Here is a 24,439-nt window from a genome sequence, read left to right as displayed (position 1 = left end):
TTAATTGTTGGTGAATTACCTACACCCAGTCAATCTCCTCAGGGCAGCTTTCATCTCCTTGTTCCTAATGCTGTAGACAATTGGATTCATGATTTGTGGCAATACGGAATAGAGAACACCCACCACAAGTTCCATAGCAGATGGGGAGCTGGAGGTGGGTTTCAGATAGGCAAAAATGCCAGTGCAAACAAACAAGGAGACCACAGTGAGGTGAGGAAGGCAGGTGGAGAAGGTTTTATGCCGTCCCTGCTCAGAGGGGATTCTGAGCACTGATTTGAAGATCTGAACATATGACACAATGATAAAAACAAAGCAGCCTAAGACTAAACACACACTAAATGCAAGAACCCCAACTTCACTCAGATAGGAGTCAGAGCAGGAGAGCTTCAGTAGCTGGGGGATTTCACAGAAGAACTGATCCACCATGTTGCTGCCACAGAAGGTCAATGCAAACGTGTTCCCGGTGTGTAGCACAGAGTAGAGAAGCCCACTGATCCAGGCACTAGCTGCCATTTCAACACAAGTTCTGCTCTTCATTATTGTCTCATAGTGCAGTGGTTTACAGATTGCGATATATCGGTCGTATGCCATGACGGTGAGAAGGGAAAAATCTGCTCCCACCAAGAAGAAGAGGAAAAAGACTTGGGCAACACATCCAGCATAGGAAATGGACCTGGTGTTCATGAGGGAGTTGGCCATGGATTTGGGGATGGTGACAGAGATGGAGCCAAGGTCTAGGATGGACAAATTCATCAGGAAGAAGTACATGGGAGTGTGAAGGTGGTGGTCGAAGGCTATGGACATGAAGATAAGAAGATTCCCCATCAGGGCTGCCAGGTAGATCACTAGAAACCCCACAAAGTGCAAAATCTGCAGCTCCCGAACATCAGAGAATCCCAGGAGAAGGAACTCGGTCACGGTGGTTCGGTTGGACATTTTCTTTCTCAGGATATTGTGTAATGGTTGCAGAGGGAGGGACAAGAGCAAGGGCCAGGATTAGATCAGTAAAATAACTCTCCTTTTTGTGAAAACCACCTTAATTTCCTTGAGTCAGACCCTTAGCTTGTGAAGATTGGTGTAATATTGGAACAAGGATGGGGAAAACAGTCCCACTGACTCCAATGGTGTTATTCCTGATTTACACTGGGGTGAGAGAAAGTAGAATCAGCTCAATGGACTCCAGTGCAGTGACTCCTAATTTACACCAGGGTGATGGAGAGGAAAATTAGGTACAACAGCTTTTGAGGTATTTGTTTACCTCTCTCACTCAAAGGTGGGTGAACTCTGGATAACGTTGTATAAATGTTACTACCCTTAGTTTACTGAGGGGAATCGGGGGTCTGGCTGGACAGATTCTGCTGTCAGGGACATGCTGCGAATGTGGGGTAATTTCACAGCATGCCATGGAATTACTCCCCATTTATATTGCCTAAATGGGAGCAGCATCTCAAATGGAGGTGACCAAACCCAGCCATAATTACACAGCGAACTCGAATCATGAATACAGCTCAGGAGTCCTGATGCCTCATCCCCAGTTCTAGCAAGATTTCCATGCTCGCTGCGAGACACAGACGTTCCGGCTCCCATCCTGCTTCTCTAACCACTCAACTAAACTCCCTCCCAGAGCTTGGAAGAGAACCCAGGAGTCCTGACTCCCAGTTCGCCCCCTGCTCTAAACTACTAAATCCAACACCCCTCCCAGAGCTGGAAATACAGGCCAGGAGTTCTAGCTCTACCCACTGGACTCAACTCCCTCCCAGAGCTGGGAACACGAGTGAGGTGTCATGACTCCCAGTCCCCTCCACTAACCACTACGTCAGACTGCATCTCAGCCTCTATCCCAGTGACTCTCCACTGCCATCAGGAATGACTGCTGTGAGTGACAATGGAGAGCCATTGGGCCAGGGTAGGGACATGAGAGTGATTCTCCAGCGTGGTAGTTGGGCACTCATCTGGTGTCTGGAAGAGCCAAGTTCAAATCCTTGCTACAATGACTATTTAATTATTGATACAACATGGAGAAGCTTCAACAGGAGAGACTGAGACAGTCTCATTTCAGAACAGTCCGTAGCCTAGCAGCTCAGGCACCCTGCTATAAATTGGGAATTCAAATCCCTTCTCATCATCAGTCAGAGGGAGGGATTGAACCTGAGTTTGTCACAGGCCAGCCGAGTGCCCTAAGCATTCAGCTTCAAGCATTGAGGGGTGCCTGTCCCACAGTCCTTATGAGAGACAGAAATGGAACTGCCCAATTCTGGCTCCTCTACACACTGGACTGAACTTCCTGTCAGAGTCACATATAAAACTCAGGAGTCCTGGCTCTCAGTCCCTGCTACTCTGAGCTACTTGACCCCACTCCCATTCCAGAGCTGGGGATAGAACACAGGAATCCTGGCTCCTAGTCCCCACTACTCTAACCGACTTGACTCAACTACCCTTGCAGCAGTCTAATAGACAGACAAAACAATAAACTGAGAACTAGACACAAACTGATGCTAGATAGATAGATAGATAGATAGTTTGATAGATCTAACAACAAACTAACAGAGAGACACAAGTAAGAAAAGAACAGATACAGAAAGTGAGAGAGAAACACAGAACTAACCCAAAATAACAGGTAGATCGAGAAGTATAAACAAAGTAATATATAGAGAAAAATATAAACAGACAGACAGAAATAACAAGAAACTAATGTATACAGAGAGAAAAGCAACAATGAGCCGATAGTGTTTGTCACAATGTTTGGACAATTTTAATGTAAACTCCTCGATCCATTCTAAAAAATATGTGTGTCAATTTGATCAATTCCCCCACTCCCAATAGAATGAAACTGAGGCATAAATATTCTGCCCCCTCTTTCCTAAGGTAAATGCTTTGGACTGCCTCAGTTTCCCATGCCAAAAGTGAGGTAAGAGTGAAACTATGAAAAAAAATCTATTGTCACTTACAATTTCATTCTTAAAGTGCCACTCTGTAACCCACAAATATATTTCATTCCAAGAGCAAACTTACTGTGCCGGTGTGTGTGGAATCCTCCCAGACTGAGATGTCTTTTCTCCTCCAGCTACAGACTGCAATTGGTTACCCCTCTCTCTCTAGGGTGACCAGACAGCAAGTGTGAAAAATCGGGATAGGGGTGGGGGGTAATAGGAGCCTATATAAGAAAAAGCCCCAAATATGAGGACTATAAAATCGGGACATCTGGTCACCCTATCTCTCTCTAGCCCCATGCCCACCCCTCTATCGATCTATCTCTCTATCTAATGCCCCGATCATTGTATTATGAGAGGCCGTTCCCCCATCACACTGAGGCTGAGCTGCAGGAAATACACTGAGATCTGTGCTGTCTGCAGATGAGCTGTGTGTCCAAAACATTGGTGCTGCAGGAAGATGATTTATCCATGTCTGTTTTCTATGGGCTTGTTGGACTCACTCCCTGGAGCCCTCAACAGCCCAGAGCCAACAATTAATTTCTCTTGCCCTCTACTTCCCTGAAGAGTTTCCAGAAACTAAAATAATCATAATTAAAACAAAGCAGCAGGGTCTAGAGGAAAGATTGTGAGGCAAACACTAAGGGCACACAGGACTTAGCCCTGCTGCTGACCTGCTGTGTTACCTTGGGAAAGTCATTCCCTAGGGCTGTCTTTTCCCTTGCACCCTTTGCTTGTCTTTTCTACTGTAAGCTTCTTGGGGTGGAGACTGTCTTACCTAATATAATGGGCCTCTCATTTTAGGTGCAACTATCAGATAATTAATTAATTAATTAAAAGCTAAGGTCCAAGGTGCCCTGAGATCTGATCCCAACTATTCCTCTGGCTTTGTTCAGGCCCTTCACAGCTCCCTTCCTCAGTTTGTCATCCATCCAATGGGGATAATAGTTACTTGGAGGATAATTCATAATGAGTAGCGATGGTGGGAGGAAGTCGTTTTGGGTTTTGGTTTTATGAAAACCTGGAGATGGAAAACATTTTTGTATATTTTTTCAGGTTTTGGGGGAAAAGTTTTCAATATCAGAAATCTTTTCCCAAAACTAGAAAATGTTTACCATAAACTTGCCATTTTTACTAGAGAAGTTTACTGAAAACCAAACACTTTTCAGTCTCCAGTTTCATTTTTTTGTCCACCCCCATCCAAACGCAATACTATGGGATGTTATAAAACAATGACATTTTCCACAAAAATATAATTTTCATTTTTGAGCAGCTTTAATAATGAATAATTAAAAATAAATTAAATATATTTGAGTTGATGTGGGTGCAACATTCATTGCAATTTTATTTGACAGCATCTGCTTCTCATAGGAACTGTCTAACTAGGTAAGACATTTTGATCATCCAGTCCAGTATTCTATGTCTGACAGTGGCCAGTACCACCTGATTCAGAGGAAAGTCTAAGACGCTCTATAGAGGACAGTTCTCGAATAACCTGCCCATTGCGCAGGAGTGCCGCCAGCTTTTTTGCCGCCTTAGGCGGCGGAAGGTCCCGCCCCCGAAATACGGCCGATGACCGGGGCAGCCGAAGATCCAGCTGCCACGGTCACTGCCCCCCAAATATTAGTGCCCTAGGCGACCGCCTAGGTCACCTAATGGGTTGTGCCGGCCCTGCCATGGCGGAGTCTCGTCATCATAAGTTTGTGAATGGTCTATGGCATGAGGAAGGTGAATTTCTTCCCCTCATAGAGTTTAATCTACTACAAAGTAACTGCATGCTCTCATTATCCAGATCGCTGGAATATTCAAAGGAACCTACTGGATTTGTGTGTCTAAATCCCATTTTGACAGGAGAGCAGTGCCCAGCTCCTTTAATCCTCTTTGAATATCTCAATTAGTTTATTATTAATTACTTATTTTGTAGATACCATCACTGACAACTTTCAAATCAAGACTGGATGTTTTTCTAAAGGATCTGCTCTAGGTATTATTTTGGGGATGTTCTGTGGGCTGGGTTATACAGGAGCTCAGACTAGACAGTCACTATGGTCCCTTCTGGCCTTGGAATTTATTAATCTAATTTGATCTCCACCAAAAATAGGAACACAATTTCTCCAAAAACCTCACAAAATGGTAGATTTTAAAAAAAAAAGATTCTAAATTTCTATGAATTTAAAAAAATATTTTTTTCTTTAAATAGTGGTGTAGAAGGATTCTGATCCTCTCCCCTGTTTTTGACCAGATCTATTAAAATTAATTCTGGGAGTTTTTAGCTGAATTAGGCAACACCTGAGAGTAACACAACTCCACCTCTCTCTTGGCAATGTAGGCTATTTTGTGTTCATGGAGGGGCCAACATGACGAGTGATGGGATTTTCAAGGTTGCCTATAGATATTTGGCCACCAAAATTCCAATTAGTTTTAATAGGAATTTGACATCCTAGTCCCCTAGGTGAAAATCTCCACCGATAGTTTTACGATCAAAACCTGCAACTCTTTTCTGGTGGGATTTTTAAGGCCATTATTCAATATTTTTATTAACGACTTGGATAACGAAGGATAGCATATGCTTATAAAACTTGCAGATGAAACCATGCTGGGAGGGGTTGCAAACACTTTGGAGGACAGGATGAGAATTCAAAATGACCTTGACAAATTGGAGAATTGGTTTAAAATCAACAAAAGGAAATGCAATAAATACAAGTGCAAAGTTCTTCTCTTACCAAGGAAAAATCAAATGTACGACTACAAAATGGGGAATCACTGGCTAGGTGGTGGCATAGCTGAAAAGGATCTCAGGGCTAGAGTGGATCACAAATTGAATATGAGTCAACAATGTGATGTAGTTGCGAAAATATCATTTGGGTGTATTAAAAAGAGTGTCATATGTAAGACATGGGAGGTAATTGTTTCACTCTACTTTTCACTTGTGAGGCCTCAGCTGGAGTACTGTGTCCGGTCCTGGGTGCCACACTTTAAGAAAGATGTGGACAGATTGGAGAATGTTCAGAGGAGACCAACAAAAATGATCAAAGGTTTAGAAAACCTGACCTATGAGGAACAGTTAAAAAAAACTGGCAGAGGAATGCGGTTTGATCTGGAAAAGAGGACCATATATATGTGTATATATATATATATACATACACAGACTAAATGGGGATAAATGTTAGAGAAATTGTGGTGAAAGCGGAGATTTGATGCATTGGACATGTCCAGTCATTAGTGAGTATTGGAAGCAATCCATAAAGAAATGACCCAATTGTTGGATATTTATTATCTAATAACCTTCTGGTGATCCTCCCTGGGGCTTCCTGATGGAAATGGTCACACAAAAGGAAATGAAAAGTTAACCTCTGATCTGCTCAGCTTTTAGTAACCTCTCAATGGGAAAAGAAAAATAGTCTGACCATTGAGGAATGGTTCAAAATAATATGGGAGGTTGGTTATGGAAAAATTAACACAACAATTACGTATTCAGCAAAATAGACAGAGGACAGATAGGTACTTAAATATTTGTTTACCTCTTATTCAGTGCTCAAAGTATATTCACCTGAAAAAAAAATCCCAGCACATCTGTCCAATTCTTTGCATATGAACATTTGATAGACATACCAGGTCTGTTAAATATGTGAATACAGAGATTTCACTCAATTTAATAAAATCACCAGAAATGACATAGGAGTTGTAATGATCCTCACTCTGTACTATTATATCACCATGTTAAATAGAAAGATCTGGTGAGTATATTCCTGTATGATGTCTCTTTAAGTCAAAGTTCACTGTTGTAATGATTGTTTTGTTTCTGATATTTACATGGCAAGGATTTGTAAACTTGTTAAAACTTCCTAAATAAACAGTTAAAAAAACCTGGGCATGTTGATTAAGCTGCCAGAGAAAAGTTCAGCTCCTCGTTTAGACTGATATAAATTTGCAGTAAATCCACTAACAGTAAAGTAGATTCAGTGGAAATAATCAGGATTTATATCAGTGTGAGAGAAGAATTTACCCATTCTTAAAATGGACCACAAAATTTGTGCTGATCAGAGGTTAAAAAAGTGGCATTGTCAGTTGAAGTGTAAAACAATTGACCTTTTTGGAATGAAACATTTTGATTTGATTTTTAAATGAAAATTACTTTTCATTTAAAATTTTTCCTTAATTTTACTTCAAAATGTAGTCAACGTTGAAAGAAAATGTTTAGATTTTGTCAAAATGAAACCTGAAACAAAATTGGTTTTGACTTTTTCATTCACCTGAAATTTGGAAAATACCATTTTCAGTTTGACCCACAAATATTTTTTTTTCTGATTTTTCAAAATTGCCAGTGAAATGAAAAATCTGTTATTCGCCCAGCTCTATTTGGATGTTGCCTCCTGCATATCATGGGGAATTTGATGTTCTAGTTTAGGAGCAATAAAGAAGGAGGAAGGTAACTTTTATTGTGTTCAATTGTTGCCATTTAAACACACAGGCAAACACTCACACAAACATCCACGCAGTATCGTCCATAGACTGATGCACACACACACCGTGATGCTCACTCACACTTCACACAAGGAGGCACACATACATTATACAACATGCAAACACTCACTCTAACACACCAGCGTAAATGCACCTAACACACTCTTCCCCCATCACAAAAACAATCATAGACACACACTTACTAGCTCTCACACACAAACACAACACCTTTATATCACATATATCTCACTGGTCCCAGTTTAGATGGTGTACTGTGTATAGTGATGTTACAAAACAAGGAATCAGATCTGAGTTTGGCAATGAGAACAAAAGACTTTGTGGGCCAAGGCATTAGTTCCCACACTTGGGAATATGAACTGAGAATTGGCAATGCACAGAGAGGAAGGGGTGCCTACAAACCCCTCCCACAAACATCACTGAAATGAAAACATGGGAACCGATTGGAAATCTGCTGGCTTCTTGGTGCTGAGGCACGTGCATGACCTATCTCTTTATTCCTGTACATAATCTGTTCTCCCACTATCTTGAACCTTCTGTCTGAACTTTATCCATCACTGTGACATTTGAGGAGTGTGTAGGGTTGCTGTCATTTCTCCTACATGAGAGTATTTATTTATATTGCCCCAGAACACACCCAGTATTATTATTACCTATCTTTGGTGGAAAAGTGGGAGCTCTGCAAAATCTGCACAGGGTCTGCTTCTCCTAGAGTGAGGCCAAAGCATTGTGGTGGCTTATTTTTCTTACCACCTTTGAGATGCTTTGGGGTCAGATGCATGTTGTGAATGAGAGGAATATTCAGTGTAAACCCACTGAAATCAGGGGAGTTATGGTGGCATAAATCAGGTATAATGGAGAGGACAATGTAGCTCAAGGACTTCAAGATTTTTTAAAAAAACACTCTGGTTATTATTCTTGTTCACGTGCAACATTTTAATGAGAATTATGCACAATGCAGACCGCTGCTTTAATCTTTTAGGAAAACTAAACTAATAGTTCATTGCTATGGTCTTGTTTTGCCTATGCAATCCTCTTTCCATTGCTACCTCTATAAGAAGTCTTGGAAGGATTAGATTTTTATCAGTAAATATTTGCAAATGTTGATTTCACCATGCACACACAAACCAGCGAAAAAATATTTCCTTCAACAATCAACATTTCCAGCGACGCAAAGTAAGAAAAATGCTGCTTGAGAACTTATGAGTGTTTGATTTTAGGATATTGACTTTGTATATCTTCACATCATGTTGAAACATTGTGCTTTCATAGTTCTCAAGTTTTAACTTTTTGAAACTCAACATGTACTGTCATTAAATAACTATTGTCTGATCCCTCCATAATTTCCTGCAACTGTGAAAATTTAAACTGATAAAAATAAAAAAAATGCTTAATTATAAACATCAATATTATCAGTCAAAATTATTTATATAGATTGATAGATAGATAGATAGATAGATAAATTAAATACTGCTAAGCCTAAGTATAAGATAGTATTGTCTATGATCAGGAGTCCTATTTGCATTTTATTTTGAAAAGTAGTATTTAAAGTTTTTTTTTAAGGAATAAATGTCAGCCCTAGTTCAGCCCTCCTCTGCTGCAGAAAAACCTACTTCTCATCTCCAGCCTAAATTTACTCATGGCCAGCTTATCCCCATTAGTTCCTGTGCCAGCATTGTCCATTAGCATCAATAGCTCTTCTCCCTCCCTGGTGTTTATCCCCCTGATCTATTTATAGAGAGCGACCACATCCCTTCTCAGCCGACTTTTTGCTCGGTTAAACAAGACTAATTCTTGTAGGCTACATCTACATTACAAGCTAGGGCTGTGATTCCCCAGCTCACGTGCATGCGCTTGTGCTGGATGGATGAGTATAAATCACAGTGCAGCTGCAGTAGCATGGGTGGCACCATAGCTTCATCATGCCATGTACAAGCTTGTCTGAATGTCAGGGCCACTTACTCAGCATGGCTGCCTATGCTAGCATGGCTATACAGGATTTATACTTGTGCTTGCTCTCATCGAGCCATCTCAAGGACATGGACCCGAGCTGGGAATCAATCCCCTGTTTCGTAGTGTAGATGTAGCCTCACTCTCCTCTCATAAAATAGCTCTCCATTGTCGCAATAGGAGGATCGTGGTTCCTAAGATTGTAGGGTTTGGATTGTAATTGGTTCCATATTTACATGGCATTTTATCAAGCTGCATCTGGGACCAGATCCTCAGATGGTGGAAATAGACACTGCTCGACTGTAAGGGAGCTGTGGCAATTTACACTGGTTTCACAATGCAGTTCACTACTGGTGTGATTGTAAGAGGTGAGGAACGCTCTCTCCTAACATTGCCCTTGTCCGTCCCCCTCCCCAGGCAGCACATGATGTACTGAGAAAGAAAATGTCCAACCGAACCACCGTGACTGAGTTCTTTCTTCTGGGATTCTCCGATGTTCGGGGGCTGCGTATTTTACACTTTATCCTGTTTCTAGGGATTTACTTGGTAGCCCTGACAAGCGATCTCCTTGTTATCATCCTTGCAGTGCTTGACAATCACTTTCACACACCCATGTACTTCTTCCTGATGAATCTGTCCGTCTTAGACCTCGGATTCATCTCCCTCACTGTTCCCAAGGCCGTGGCCAACTCCCTGTTAAACACCTGGTCAATTTCTCATGCTGGATGTGTTACCCAAATCTTTCTCTGCATCTTCTTCACTGCGGTTGACTTTGCTTTTCTCACCATCATGGCGTATGACGGATATGTCGCCATCTGCCAATCACTGCACTATTAGATGATAATGAACAGGAGAGCTTTTGTCCAAATGGCAGCCAGTGCCTGGATCATTGGAATTCTCCTTTCTATACTGCACACTGGGAACCCGTTTGCAATAACCTTCTGTGGAGGCAACATGGTGGGTCAGTTGTACTGTGAAATACCCCAAATACTCAAGCTGGCCTGCTCTGACCTGTACCTTGGTGAAACTGCGGTTATTTCCTTTAACATATTCTTAGGCTTAAGCTGCTTTGCCTTTATAATTGTGTCATATATTCAGATCTTCAAAACAATGCTGAGAATTCCCTCTGAGCAGGGTCGGCATAAAGCCTTCTCCACCTGACTTCCTCACTGCACTGTGGTCTTCTTGTTATTTTGTACTGCTGTTTTTGCTTACATGAAGCCCATCTCCCGCTCTACATCAGGTCTGGATCTTCTGGTGTGCTTTTTTCCATGGTGCCTCCTCTGATGAATCCGATCATCTACAGCATGAGGAACAAGGAGATCAATGGTGCCTTGAAGAAACGAACTGAATGGAGGTTATTCACCAAAAATAAAATTTCCAGATGTATCCCATGACCATGGTTTCATTCTGTGTTTCCTTACAGATATAATCAAATGATGACATTATATTCTCTATGGGAAGGTGATGTGCAATCTTTTTTATACTAAATGCTGTGTTTACAGTGGTAATAATCCAGACTAAATTCACTGAAGTCAGTGGAGTTACTCTAGGTTTACATGAGTGTAAATCAGATAGGAAGTGATTGATCAATTTAGCTATAAATGGCAAAAAAAATAAAAATAAAAAAACCACTTTATTAACACAGAGTTAAGGTTGCCCCCCAGTTCAGACCCTACCAGAATATTGTGTTGTACAGCAAAATTTAAACTTTGGAAAGCCAAGAAATAGAGTTAAGATACAAGCTCATACAACCTTAACTCTGCCCCCAGGAGCTGACAATAGCCCCATGGACTTCTCTGCATTAAACTCCTGCTGCATTAATTGTGTTAGCTGTATCTCACTTGAATGGTGGAGGGAGAAGGGTGGTGTGTTTGTGATATGAGGAGCTCTGGGGATTAGTTGAGGAGCACCATAGAGCTGTGTTTGCGATATGGGGAGATCTGGTCTCACCCTTGCACCCCATGTGTGTGACCAAAGGGAAGAGGTGCACTTGTCCCTTGAGGGACCCATCTGCATCATTTAAATACAGAATTGTGTAGGTCATGTCAGTAGGTTCATCTTGTCAGTGGTGAGGGGGCATAGGAGAGCAGGCTGTGGGTTTAATGAGTAGGGGGAAGTAGAGGTTTAGGTGGTCTCCTGTGTGCAAGTGTGAAGGGTCTGTAAAAGGGGATGTAGTTAAATTGTACCAATGTGGCATTCTGTGGGGGGAGCAGGCCCAGTGTTTGAGAGTAGGACAAGCTTAGGTAGCATGTGTCCATCGAAATGACAAGACAGAGCAGGAGTTTGGGTGTTACGGGTATTGCCCAAAGGGGGCAGAGTTAAGGTTATGTGAGCATTTACTTTAATTCTGCATGTCCTGGTTTTCAGAAGCTTGAGTTTTGCTGAACTGGACCTTCTGGATGGGCACGAGCTCTCACTGGGAGACCTTAACTCCATTTCAATGAAGTTTTGGGGTATTTAATTTCCTAGCTGTTTGAAGAGAAAGAAAATTGTTGGTAGGAGAAAGTGGTCCTTGTGGTGGCTGTAGATAGCAGTGGATCGGATGACGAGAGAAGCAAAAGGATCTTTTCAGAACCACCAAATTTTTTCTGGACAGGAGCTGTATTCTATGCCTGTCTGGGCTCCCTTCACATCCACCCCAAGAACTTCTCCATAAGTGCAGCACAAAGCCGGACGCATCTATCTGCCACTGAAGTGGCCTATTTATCTTAATGAGCTATTCTGAGCTGAGTGAGAACCCCTCCAGGAGACGGTGCAGCCTGAAATAATCGCTTTGAGAGGTGTGAACTAAACTAAAGCCTGTTTTCAGTCTCTTGTTTGTTTGGTCCTTAATTGAGAGCCCTGGAGAACTAAATCCTTCTTTTCACCTATAAAGCAAGTGCACTTGTCCAAGGCAGTGTGTCTGACACCTAACCCAGAGGTGCCATGTCTAGGGAGAAGACAGGAGATTGGGCTAAGACCAGAGCTGTGATTTTCTAAGTGGCCGAAGAAGTTCCCAAGGACTCCTTTAACTCCATTTGGCCCTCCTCCAGAAAGGAGCCACAAAGTTCATTATTTGGACAATATACCCACCATCAGTGCCTCTAGGACAGAATGCAGGAGATCCAGTTTTTGGAACTTATTCCTGGTAGAGGAGATTTCTAGGAAGCCACACAGAAGCTGTGTGGGAGTGGTGAGCATGGTGGGTAGCTGGCCATTCATTTCATTTTAAGCTGGATAATCCCCTTTTTGTGTGGTTTGTCCACTGTCTGGTACTGAGACAAAACCAGACATGGTTTTGTCCAGTATCACAGATGAAGGACGCATGCAAGGTCACACTGGCAGGCAAGGCGATGAGATAGGGGCAGGGCCACGGCTTTCCCAGAAGTACCAGAATGTCCGGTGTGGTGTTGCTTTCTAGAAATAATAAACCCCATAATGGTTTATAGAAATATGCTTATGAGTGTAAAGATGACATGACTGGAATATGTTTTATGTTAGATATGCCATGTAACATATCTCTGCAAAGACTATGATCTATTGGATATATTCATCCTAATTACATGCATACATCAATTTGTATTCGAAGTTATGAATATTGGCGATGTACTTTCTTGATTTTAAATAGCCTCAGTGAAGCAGTTGGCCAGCTTCTTGAGAAAAGACTATTCTCAGTAAGTGCCCAATCAAGAAACACTTAAGCTAACAATGAACTCTGAGAGACACCAATCCACATCTGAGCTTTCCTGGGGATCTGTCATCATCCGGTAAAGTTCTGAGTCATTCATGGACATGTGACTTGCCCATGTGACTCCAAAACTGTATCTTGCAGCTGGCTTCTGCATAGGAGAGGAGAAGGGATTTCCACCCAAAAGAGAAAGTCTATTTAAGCCCCTGGAAACTCCTCCCTTTTGTTTTCAGCTGTCTCAAGAGATAGCTTCTCCACCCCCAAAGGATACCTGAAAGAAATTAAAACAAAGGACTGTAACCATAGGGGTGTGAGTAATTGCTGGACCTAGACTAGAAGGAGGCTAATCTGTAAAAGAAGCTTACTGGAACATCTCTGAGAGTGAGATTTCATCTTGAATCACTTTCTTACTGTATTAGGTATAGACTTGCGTGTTTTATTGTATTATGCTTGGTAATTCATTTTGTTGTGTCTGTTATTACTTGGGACCACTTAAATCCTACACTTTGTATTTAATAAAACCACTTTTGACTTATTAATTAACCCAGAGTATGTATTATGTATTAATATCTGGGGGGAGGGACAAACAGCTCTGCATAACTCTCTATCAGTGTTATAGAGGGTGAACAATTTATGAATTTATCCTATATAAACTTTATTCAGGGTAAAATGGATTTATTTGGGGTTTGGACCCCATTCAGAGTAGGATACCTGAGTGTTGGAGACAAGAACACTTCTTAAGCTGTTTTCAGTTAAACCTGCAGCTTTCGGGGGATGTGGTTCAGACCTGGGTATTTGTTTGTAGCAGGCTAGCGTGTCGGGCTCAAACCAGGCAAGGCTCTGAAGTCCCAAGCTGGCAGGGAAGACGGGCCCAGAAGTAGCCCAGGCACAACAGGTGGCAGTTCCCAAGGGGGTTTCTGTGATCCAACCGGTCAGATCTGGTATTCTGTGAATGCCTCAGTGGCCAACCTAGTCGAGGGAAGAGCTGGGAAAAAATTTTCTAAGACATTGGCAGATTATTTAACTCATCTAAAAACATAGCAACATTTGTCACAAACAGGTTGAGGAAACCATTTCCCAATGACAAGTTACTTTGACCAGCTCTACCAACCTAAGCTGAGAGCAACACACACACCCCTGCCCATGCCATGGATCTTCGGTCTCCAGGATGCAGAGGGACTAGGAGTGGGCATGTCTGAGATGATCCAGGAATAAACCTGCTTCCCTTCTCACTAAAGAATTCTTCCCCTCTTAGGTCTCACAAATGCTGCTGTTCTGCAGTAGCTTGGTAGGCAACATCAGCCTCTGATTAGTGCAGGAATAAGGTCCCCGGAAATTCTCAGGCCACTTGCGCGTATGCAAGGATCACCATCTAATCTTGGCTGGCACCCTGGGGACTCAACCAGAGACATCCAGAGTATGAGCTTCTACAGCTTGAGCTGATCAGCCAGGCTGCCTGACGTCCACCAGAACAGCCCCCTGTCCCCTAGGTGGGTCACAGAGGAGCCCCATAACACACACTGCCCATGGGTGGTGTTTATACAGCGACACTGCGTGGCTGCACAGGTCAAGGGCTTCATTTGAGCTGGAGTCACCTATCCCCAGCCAGGAGGACAGGGCGTCACAGACAGTTGTACTAAAGAAACGCCATGGACTCTACTGGAGTTTATTCTCTGTGTGGCCCCTTCTCCTCTCCCCCATCCACGCACATCCATAAAGTCACAGAGTTCAAGGCCTGAAGGGATGACCAGATGATCCACTCTGACCTGCCATATGCCAACACCACTCAGCATCTGCACACCAAACCCAACAACTGATATTAGACCAAAATGTCACAGCCCTCAGGACACTAGATGGTTCTGTGCCATTGGCAAAGAATAGGAGAGACTGAAGGGCTCCAGTGCCCAAGGCCCCCACAATGGCAGGGAAATTATTGAGATACACCCAGAAAATCCTGAGAAGTTACCTGCACCACACGCTGCTGAGGAAAGTGAACCCTCCACAATGTCCCTGCCAATCTGACCAGGGGGGAAATTCCTTCCTGATGCCCACATGTTGATCAGTTAGACCCTGAGCATGTGGGCAAGAACCAGCCAGCCAAGAACCCGAGAAACAGAGAATGGTTCGGTGTCACCTCAGAGCCCTGGCACATCCCACCCAATGTCCCATCTCCAGCCAAGGGTGCCCGATGCTTCAGAGATTTAAATAAAATCTCCCAGAATACACTGGGTCGGGGGGAGGAATCCCTTCCTGACCCCTGACAGTGGCCAGATGAAACCCTGAAGCATAAGCTTTTAGGAACATAAGACATACGCTGTAAGTGAGCTCCAGGGTTGCTGAGCCCTGCCCCCCACCATCACAAGCAGCCCGGTCATACAGTCCCAATCAGACATGTGTCCAGCTCTCTCTTCAACTAATTCAGTCATTTGCCTCCCACAACTCCTATTGGGAGGTTGTTCCAGAACCTCACCCCACCGGAGGTTAGAAACCTCCCTGTAATTTTTAGCCACTCTATCCATCTCTCACATACCTGAATGTTCATGTGAGCCAGACTGACACAGTCTGGCTCCTTGTCCCCCTCTAGTGGTTAGGCCATGAATGGTGGTTTAGAAGACAGTGGGCCCAGTTCCCAGCTGGTGGTAATGGATATGCTGCTCCATTGGAGGCAGTATCTCAGATCTACAGATGCTGCAAATTGCTTTAGCGCCACCAAAGTCAATGGAACATGTTGAGGATCTACCCCAGTCTTACTCCAGTCTGACTCCTTTGGTTCCAGTGAAGCCAATACTGATTTATACACACAAGCAAGCAAGACAACTCCCATCATTGTTTTCAGTGGCTATGGAACAGGTGCTAGTGACCAAGCAGTGTAACAGGTATTGTTTTGGCACAGAATGAAAGCCTGAATTCCTCTCATGCACACAATTTACACCCATTTACTCCACAACGGGACCACATTTTCTACTGGTGTAAATCACCCCAGCGACAGTGACACCAGTGAAGTGATTTGCACTGGTGCAACTGACGTCAAAATCAGACCTGGTTGTGTGCAAGCTGTGTGGTCATGGAAATAACTGACATTAATGAATACTTAAAGATACTACGTAAGCAAACTTTAATTAGAGAAAGACAGAAAATTGATTCTTGGTGAATTACCTACACCCAGTCAGTCACCTCAGGGCAGGTTTGATCTCTTTGTTCCTCATGCTGTAGACAATTAGATTCACGATTGGTGGCAATACGGAATAAAGAACAGCCACCACAAGATCCAGAGCAGATGGGGAGCTGGAGGTGGGTTTCAGATAGGCAAACATGCCAGTGCAAACAGCCAAGGAGACCACAGAGAGGTGAGGGAGGCAGGTGGAGAAGGCTTTATGCCGGCCCTGCTCAGAGGGGATGATTTGAGCACTGATTTGCACTGATTTGAAGATCTGAACATATGACACAATGATAAAAACAAAAGGAGCCTATGACTAAACACACAGTAAAGGCAAGAACCCCAACTTCACTCAGATATGAGCCAGAACAGGTGAGCTTCAGCAGCTGGGGGATTTCACAGAAGAACTGATCCACTGTGTTGCCTCCACAGAAGGTCAATGCAAATGTGTTTCCAGTATGTAGCACAGAGAAGAGAATCCCACTGATCCTGGCATTGGCTGCCATTTGGACACAAGCTCTGCTGTTCATCATCATTCTCTCATAGTGCAGTGATTGGCAGATGGCGACATATTGGTCATACACCATGACGGTGAGAAGGGAAAAATCCGCTGCCAGCAAGAAGAAGGGGGAAGAGACTTGGGCAACACATCCAGCATAGGAAATGAACTTAGTGTTCATGAGGGAGTTGGCCATGGATTTGGGAACAGTGACAGAGATGGAGCCAAGGTCTAGGATCGACAGATTCATCAGGAAGAAGTACATGGGGGTGTGCAGGTGGTGGTCGAAGGCTATGACCATGAAGATAAGAATATTCCTCATCAGGGCTGCCAGGTAAATCAGTAGAAACCCCACAAAGTGCAAAATCTGCAGCTCCCGAACATCAGAGAATCCCAGGAGAAGGAACTCAGTCATGGTGGTTAGGTTGAGCATTTTCTTTCTCAGGACATCATGTGATGGTTGCAGAGGGAAGGACAAGAGCAAGGGCCAGGATTAGATCAGTAAAATAACTCTCTTTTTGTGATAACCACCTTAATTTCCTTCAGTCAGACCCTTAGCTTGTGAAGATTGGTGTAATATGGGAATGAGGGTGGGGAAAGCAGCTGCACTGATTCCAGTGGAGTTACTCCTGACTTGCACTGCGGTGAGAGAAAGTAGAATCAGCTCAATGGACTCCAGTGCAGAGACTACTAATTTACACCAGGGTGATGGAGAGGAGAATTAGGTACAAATGCTTTTGAGGTATTTGTATTTGTATACCTCTGTCACCCAGATGTGGGCGAACTCTGGATAACGTTGTATAGATGTTACTATCCTCAGTTTACCAAGGGGAATCAGGGGTCTGGCTGGACAGATTCTGCTGTCAGGAACTGCTGTGAATGTTGTGGTGACAATGATTGGGAACTCCATCATCATCACCTTGGTATGCATTGACTACCGCCTGCAGTCACCCATGTATTTCTTCCTTTGCAATCTGTTCCTCATTGAAATCCCCATGATTATGACTGTGGTCCCAAAAATGCTGGAGAACTTCCTATCAGGGAGGAATACCATCTCCTTTTATGGCTGCCTGGGTCAGTCCTACTTCTATTTCCTGCTGGGCATTTCACAGTATGTCTTGTTGGTCACAATGTCCTACGATCAATATGTGGCCATATGTTACCCACTGAACTACAGCACCATCATGAATAGAAAGGTCTGCATCTGGCTTGTGGTGGGATCATGGATGGGGGGATTCTTCTCCATCTTGGTCCCTACCGTGATCAAACTTGGATTGCCCTACTGTGGCCCCAACATCATCAACCGTTTCTTCTGCTACCGCACGCCCTTGTTATACCTCACCTGTGCCGACATCTGGCTGGTGGAATTCATCAAATTCATCATCTCGCTGCCTGTGTTGCTAGGCTCCGTGATGCTGATGGTCATCTCCTACGTGTATATTATCTGCACCATCATCTGTATCCCATCCGCCAAGTGCAGGGAGAAAGCTTTCTCCACCTGTGCCTCTCATTTCACTGTGGTCACCATTGGCTATGGCACTTCCATCTTCATCTACATCATGCCTTTGCGAGTCAGCTCCATGAATCTCAACAAGGTCGCCTCTTTGATGACCACAGCAGTGACCCCAATGCTCAACCCACTCATATTCAGCCTCAGGAACCAGAAGGTCAAGGAGGTGTTGAGGGTCTCAATTGACAAGTGCCTGGGGCTCATCAAACACACACTCTGAGCTGGGGTAAGAAGGAGGCAGTGCAGAAGTATTGAGGTTTTGTATTCCCTGGTGCTGCTGCTTTAGTTCTAGTGGAAGATGTCCATGGTCATGATTTTTCAGGGTGCAGACAGCCTCTTGGAGTTTGCTGAGCACCCACAACTCCCATTGCAGTCATTGAGGATGTTCGGAATTTCCCAAGAAGCCCCAGGCAGGATCAGAAATGAAGGCCTAAGTGTTCTTTTCAATACTGCCCATGTGTAGTTTAGCTGCTCCTTGTGTTTGCTGTGCTGATGGCTTGGTTATAAACTGACAAGTGATTTATAAGTGCCCCACAGCAGCAGCATCCACTGATCCACCATTTAGGATTATAGCATTTCAGCTAGGGACAAAGACCATGCTGAAGATGTTGATTGTTTCCTATTGTTTTCTGTGACCAGTGCAGAAGAAGTGGGTATTTTAGGAGGGAGGTATGACAACATATACCAATATTAATAAAAGAAAAGTTTTATTTAATAGTTCTTTCTTTCTTTCTTATTTTAAAATCACTCCTTTCATGTCAGTACTGCAGAAGAAGCTGCCTTTAGAAGGGAAATATAATAAAAATATACCAATCAGAATATAGAAAATAAAATATTCTGAATTTAAAAAGGAAAATACAATGTATGCATTTATTTGGGCACAGTATATCTCTTGTGTGAAAGTGAGACTCTTCATAATCAGCATTTTACAGATGTGTAAACTGAGGCACAGACAGGTGAATCAATTTTCTCAAAGTCATACAGTGAGTCAGAAACAGAATCCAGGAGTAATCACTCTCAGTCCTCTACTCTAAACAATTAGACGTTTCTTCATGCCAGAGCTGGAAATAGAAGCCAGAACACTCAGGGCCCCCTTGCTCTAACCACTAGATCCCACTCCTCTCCCTGAGCTGGGAATAGAAGACAGAAGTAGAGCTGAGTGAATCACTGATTTTTTTTGGTTCAAAACTCTGGAAAAATAAAAATAAAATTGGGTCAACCAGAAATAGATTTTTTTCTTCCCCAAAATGGAAAAAACCCAAACAATTGGGTTAAACAAAAACAAAACATGTTGGTTAACCTGAAATGAAACATTTAATTTTGTTTTGGTCAAACAAAACACTTCATTTGACCAAAATTATTATTATCATTATTTTGTTTGTTTCATTTTGTTCTTCGGGGTATGGTGGTTGGCTTTTTTTGTTTTTACCATGTTGTTTGTTTTTAAAATAAAGCTAGTTAACCATAAAAAAAAAGTCATTTTGGGGAAAAAAATCAAAATGTTTCATTTAGTAAATGTTAAAATGAGCTGATTTTTTTTTCAGACAAAACTATTCACAAAATTTGATCTGAATTCATGAATAGTTTTGGTTGCCCTGAAACTGCGTTTTTTTGACTAATAAATTATTTGTCATTAAAATTTTGCCCACCTTTACCCAGAAGCCCAAACTAATAGGCCTCCCTGATGTAACATATAGAGCTTAAACCTTTTAGTTCACACAGTCAAGAGAGCAGTTAGGAAAAGAACACAGAGATCAGTTCTTCCTTATCTCCATTCTGTAAACCCAGCTTGGACACTTATTATCTATCATTACCACCTATGGCTGATGCTTACAGATGATCTAAGCCTCTGACTGCCAGATGATGGGACTGGACCACAGGGGGTGGATCACTCAAAAATTGCCCTGTTCTGTTCATTCCTTCTGAAGCATCTGGCATCAGCCACTGTTGGAAGACAGGACACTGGGCTAGATGGACCATTGGTCTGAGCCAGTATGGCCATTTTTATGAGACAAAATACTACAGAATCAACAGTCTGACCTCTCACAAATAGAGATGAGTGATTTTTTTTTAATAGTTTATTCACCAAAAAATGCAATTTTGGTTGACCCAAAACTGTTCTGCCATGAGTGTCAAGTTTGCCAGTTAGTTTTGAGCAAACTAAAAAAAAAATCAAAATGTTTTGGTAATGTTGAAGTTAAATTTTTCATGTCAATCAAACTCGACAAATTTTGCTTTGATTTCAGTCATTTTGACTAAAGGAAAGGAGGATGAGATTCACAAAATGTCATGAGGGGTAGAGGGGAAAGGAGACCTCCCTTTTAAACTTTCCATTACGAAAATATCTAAATTTCTGTTAAAACCGCAAAATGTACCCAAGCTAAAATTTGTGTGCATTGCTTGCTAAATAACTGATAACTATCTGTTTGTAAGAGGCGTCCCGCCCATACTGGTGACCACAAAGCCAGAGGAGTTAAGATAAACAAGAAAGTACAGTTAAGGACAAAAACAGGGAAGCTGAGGCAAAAAGGAAAGTATAGTAGAGAAAAACAACTTTGAGCTAAAAGTAGCCAATAGATGAAGCGGTCACCTTATATAGGTTAGGTATAATTAATAACAATTAAACCATGGAAAGGCTAATGTTGTGTGTGTTTTATATTAATTGGAAGCTGTGTAATGCTTTTTGCTAATTGGAAGAAATTTATTGAATATGTACAAATATGCTACTGTGTAAGGGGGTAATTGGAACATTACTGGAGAAATTCATCATGACCTGCCTATGCCACAGGAGAAGTTAACTGGTCCTAACTTTTTTCTGCCTATCTGTCATTGTCTACTGCTTTAACAGTGGCTGTTAACCTCAAGAAATGCTTTTGGTTCAAATAAAGGTTTGACCCGACCCGAGTGTGTTGGCCGAAATGTGCTATAGAAAACCCAACAGTTCCCCCCTCTACCTCATGTGGAGATCTGTGAAGTTGGGTCTTCTACGCTACAAAAGAGCGCCCTAATCATTGGATTATGGGATGGTCTGGTGTAGGGCTCTCTCTCAGTCTTTGATGTTGAAGCTGCTCCACTATGTATAAATAATAAACAGAGACATGAACTTAGCTCTTCAACATCCTAGATGAACACTCGAAACACTAGACTTTAGAGTCATCCTCATGCTCTTGTCCCTGGCCCAATGACTATTAATTGTCATTCATAGTGGCAATTCTTAGCCTATCTCACCTGCAGGGCCTGATCCAGTAGGAGTGCTCTGAGGTAGCCCAACTCCACACAGGGGGCAGCAGGAGGAACTCCATTATAACCTTTAGCTCAATTGTTAGGGTGCTCACCTGCGATGTGAGATGCCCTGGTTCAGATGCCCTCTCCACATTGAGTAGAGGGTGAAATTAAACCCAGGTTGCTAACTTACCAGGTGAGTGTCCTAACAAGTGGGCTAAAATCTATAAGGCATTGCTTCTTCTCCCCAGGCATGTCTTGCAAAAAAATGGCATAGGTACCTAACTCCAGGAGAGGATTCACAGCTGAAAATCCTAAACAGAGCTAGGTGCCTACCTCCAGCCCAGATTTAGGAGCTGAACTCCCTGAGAGGCGCAGGCTTAAGACACATCCCTCTCATTGGCATCTGGCTTTGGCTAATTTAAGCATCTCCCTGTCTAGCATGATGGCTTCTGTGGATCCCATTCTTAGGTGCCTATCTCTTCCCATTCATTGTATAGGGAGCCTGGGTGCCTAAATCAGGATTTGTGGATTCCACTGGCTGTCTTGGTGTCTTAAAATTAGGTGTTGCGACACATTGCAATGCCTTAGTCTTTTTGTGGATCTGGGCCTTGGCCACCCAGTGAAAACCAGAAACAAGAGGTTAGGAACATTGGGTCCCTCATCCCCCGTGGGTGTCCCTACCCCTGGGTTACAAGTTATGAGTCAGGTTGGCAGAATTCATTTATTAAAAAATAATTTTGAGCAATATTATTGATGTTTATTTTTAAGCTCCCCCCCAATTTCTATTGATTTAGGATTTCACAGTTGTGCAAAATCAGGGGTTTTAAGTTCCTCTTCCCCCCATCCCCGCAAGGTTTATCAATTTAAATTTTCACAGTTGCAGGAAATTATGGTGGAGGGGATCATACAATAATTATTTAATGACAGTAGATGCTGAGTGTCAAAAAGTTAAAGCTTTATAAAATGTTATAATACACATTGTCACATCACATGTGAAAATATACAAAGTAAATAAATATCCATAAATAAAACTGTAATAAGTTCTCAGGTTTTTCTTACTTTGCCTGTCAGTTTTGATTATCAATGGAAATATTTTTTCGTCGGTTTGTGGGTGTTTGGTGAAATCAACATTTATTAATATTTACCAATAAAAAATGAATCCTTCATAGCCTAGTTATGAGAGAAATCCTCCTTCCCCCCCTACACTGTTTTGTGTGGATTTCGGCATGCTCAGAACCCACCAACCAGATCAAGTTCCACAGGAGAAAGAAGTGCAGTAATGCCTATGTTCACCTGGGTCTGAGGATCCAGCTGGGACATAGACTTGAGACAGGCACCTCAAGTGAGGCAGCAGTGTGCATGCCTGGAGGCAGAAACATAAGCACTTTGCAGCAAAACTTTAGGCATTGAGTGAATTAAGGCACTTACAGGGTTAGGCAACACCTAAGTGGGGGCTTTGAGGATCTCAGTCGTGCCTAAATTTTGAACGTAGGTGTCTAAAGTAGTAGTGTTGTGTTAAATAAGATGGAATATGTGGGCCCAAAAAGTCAGAGGTGTTAGCATAACCCTGTCACTGGCCAATATCAAACAATGTTAAACAAGTTTCAGGGTTTGATACACACAGGCCTCAGCCTGCTTAATCCCACGGCAAACACACCATTAAAATCCTTTTAAACTTTTATTAAAGATAAAGAAAAAAAGAAAGCACAGTTAAAGCATTTGAAATGTAAGGTATTAAATAAGGCTTTCATTTTAACAATGTCCCTCGCTCCCTATCCCTTTAGCTGAAGAGAGTTTTAGAAGGGAAAAAAAACAACAACCCTTGTCTGTCAGTCTCTTAGATGGCATCAAAGATGGTAATAACTGTCCTTTGAAGGGAAGTGAAGAAATTAGTTGAGATGGGCTGGAGCTGTTATTGTTAAAGTCCCTCCAATCCCATTTCATTTGAGGTGGTGTTTGGGACTTAACCTGTTTATAATATTTATTAGTGAACTTTCCATAGTTAATTCCCAAGCAGCCAAAAATTATGGGCCCAATTGTCACAGCAGTAGTTAGGCACGTAAATGCTTTTGTGGATCTGGGTCTTAGTGCTAAAGGACCTGCCCTGAGTAAATGGAATAGATATAATTAGAAGTGAGCACCTCCTGTTGCCCAGACCAGTGCATAACCCACTGGACTATGCTGCATACCAAAGAAGTGTAAGGACCACAATAATTATATGGTAGAGGCATGTGAAATGAATTAAATGGCACATTAAATGTCTCTGCCATCACAAGTGAGCCTATGACATATGGACAAAGACTAAAACATTCTGAAAGGTACCAGCAGTGGGTTCACAGATGGTAACCTAGTTAAAATTTATTGGAAAAAAAGTGTCATTTTTTAATCTTTCCATGTACATCTCAAAAAGTGGCTCTGGGATTCTCCAATGAGTGGATCCCCTGGGGTACCTGTGATCATTTAAACTAGTCAACCTCACCCAGTTGAGGCAGACCTACTTCACAGAGAATGGCAAGTAGATCATTCGTGAGACCAGAAGAACTAGAGTCAACATATAAAAGTACAATTTGCTTAGATTTGACAATACCCGTTGGACAAGTCAAAAGACCCTGATGTTGCGGGTGCTGTTTCAGGGCTTCTCACGGCTTGACATGAAGGGAAAAATCAGAGCAATTCCTTCTTTTCAGTCTTTGAAGAAGTTCAGAATAAACTACTTTAGTATTTAATCCAAAAGAGCAGAATTTAAAAATTACTCTACAAGAATTTATTCTACAGTAGTTGTTGATGATTTGAGGCACAGGGCTCAATCTGTGTCTAGCTGGCTTAGCCTTATGGTATCTTCCTAACATCACAGACCTAGATTAACGTGAGTAACTGTTCTGCTCCCCGTTCTGTTTATTTGTTTCCTTTTGTTGTTTTTGTTTTCCCTCTTCTCTTTCCTTTTTTAATATCTTTGTTCTCCGTTTTGATAACTTTTTTTTTCTTATATTTTCATTTCCCCTTTCTCCTTTCTCTC

The 24,439-nt window shown here is 42.4% G+C and overlaps 1 protein-coding gene and 2 pseudogenes across 1 annotated transcript; 1 reads left to right on the top strand and 2 right to left on the bottom strand.

The window, feature by feature from the left end:
• Positions 1-15: 15 nt before the first annotated feature.
• On the bottom strand, positions 16-936 carry LOC128847220 (olfactory receptor 14A16-like). Its single transcript, XM_054046587.1, has one exon. The coding sequence runs from the start codon at positions 934-936 to the stop codon at positions 16-18; it is 921 nt and encodes a 306-aa protein (XP_053902562.1).
• Positions 937-16,202: 15,266 nt separating this feature from the next.
• On the bottom strand, positions 16,203-17,010 carry LOC128848001 (olfactory receptor 14A16-like; annotated as a pseudogene).
• A 482-nt stretch (positions 17,011-17,492) lies between these two features.
• LOC128847219 (olfactory receptor 6M1-like) lies at positions 17,493-18,418 on the top strand (annotated as a pseudogene).
• The last annotated feature ends 6,021 nt before the right edge of the window (positions 18,419-24,439 follow it).

Source organism: Malaclemys terrapin, chromosome 13, assembly GCF_027887155.1.
Source record: "Malaclemys terrapin pileata isolate rMalTer1 chromosome 13, rMalTer1.hap1, whole genome shotgun sequence".
Classification (NCBI taxonomy): Eukaryota; Metazoa; Chordata; order Testudines; family Emydidae; genus Malaclemys; species Malaclemys terrapin.
This window is presented reverse-complemented; position numbering and strand designations above follow the sequence as displayed.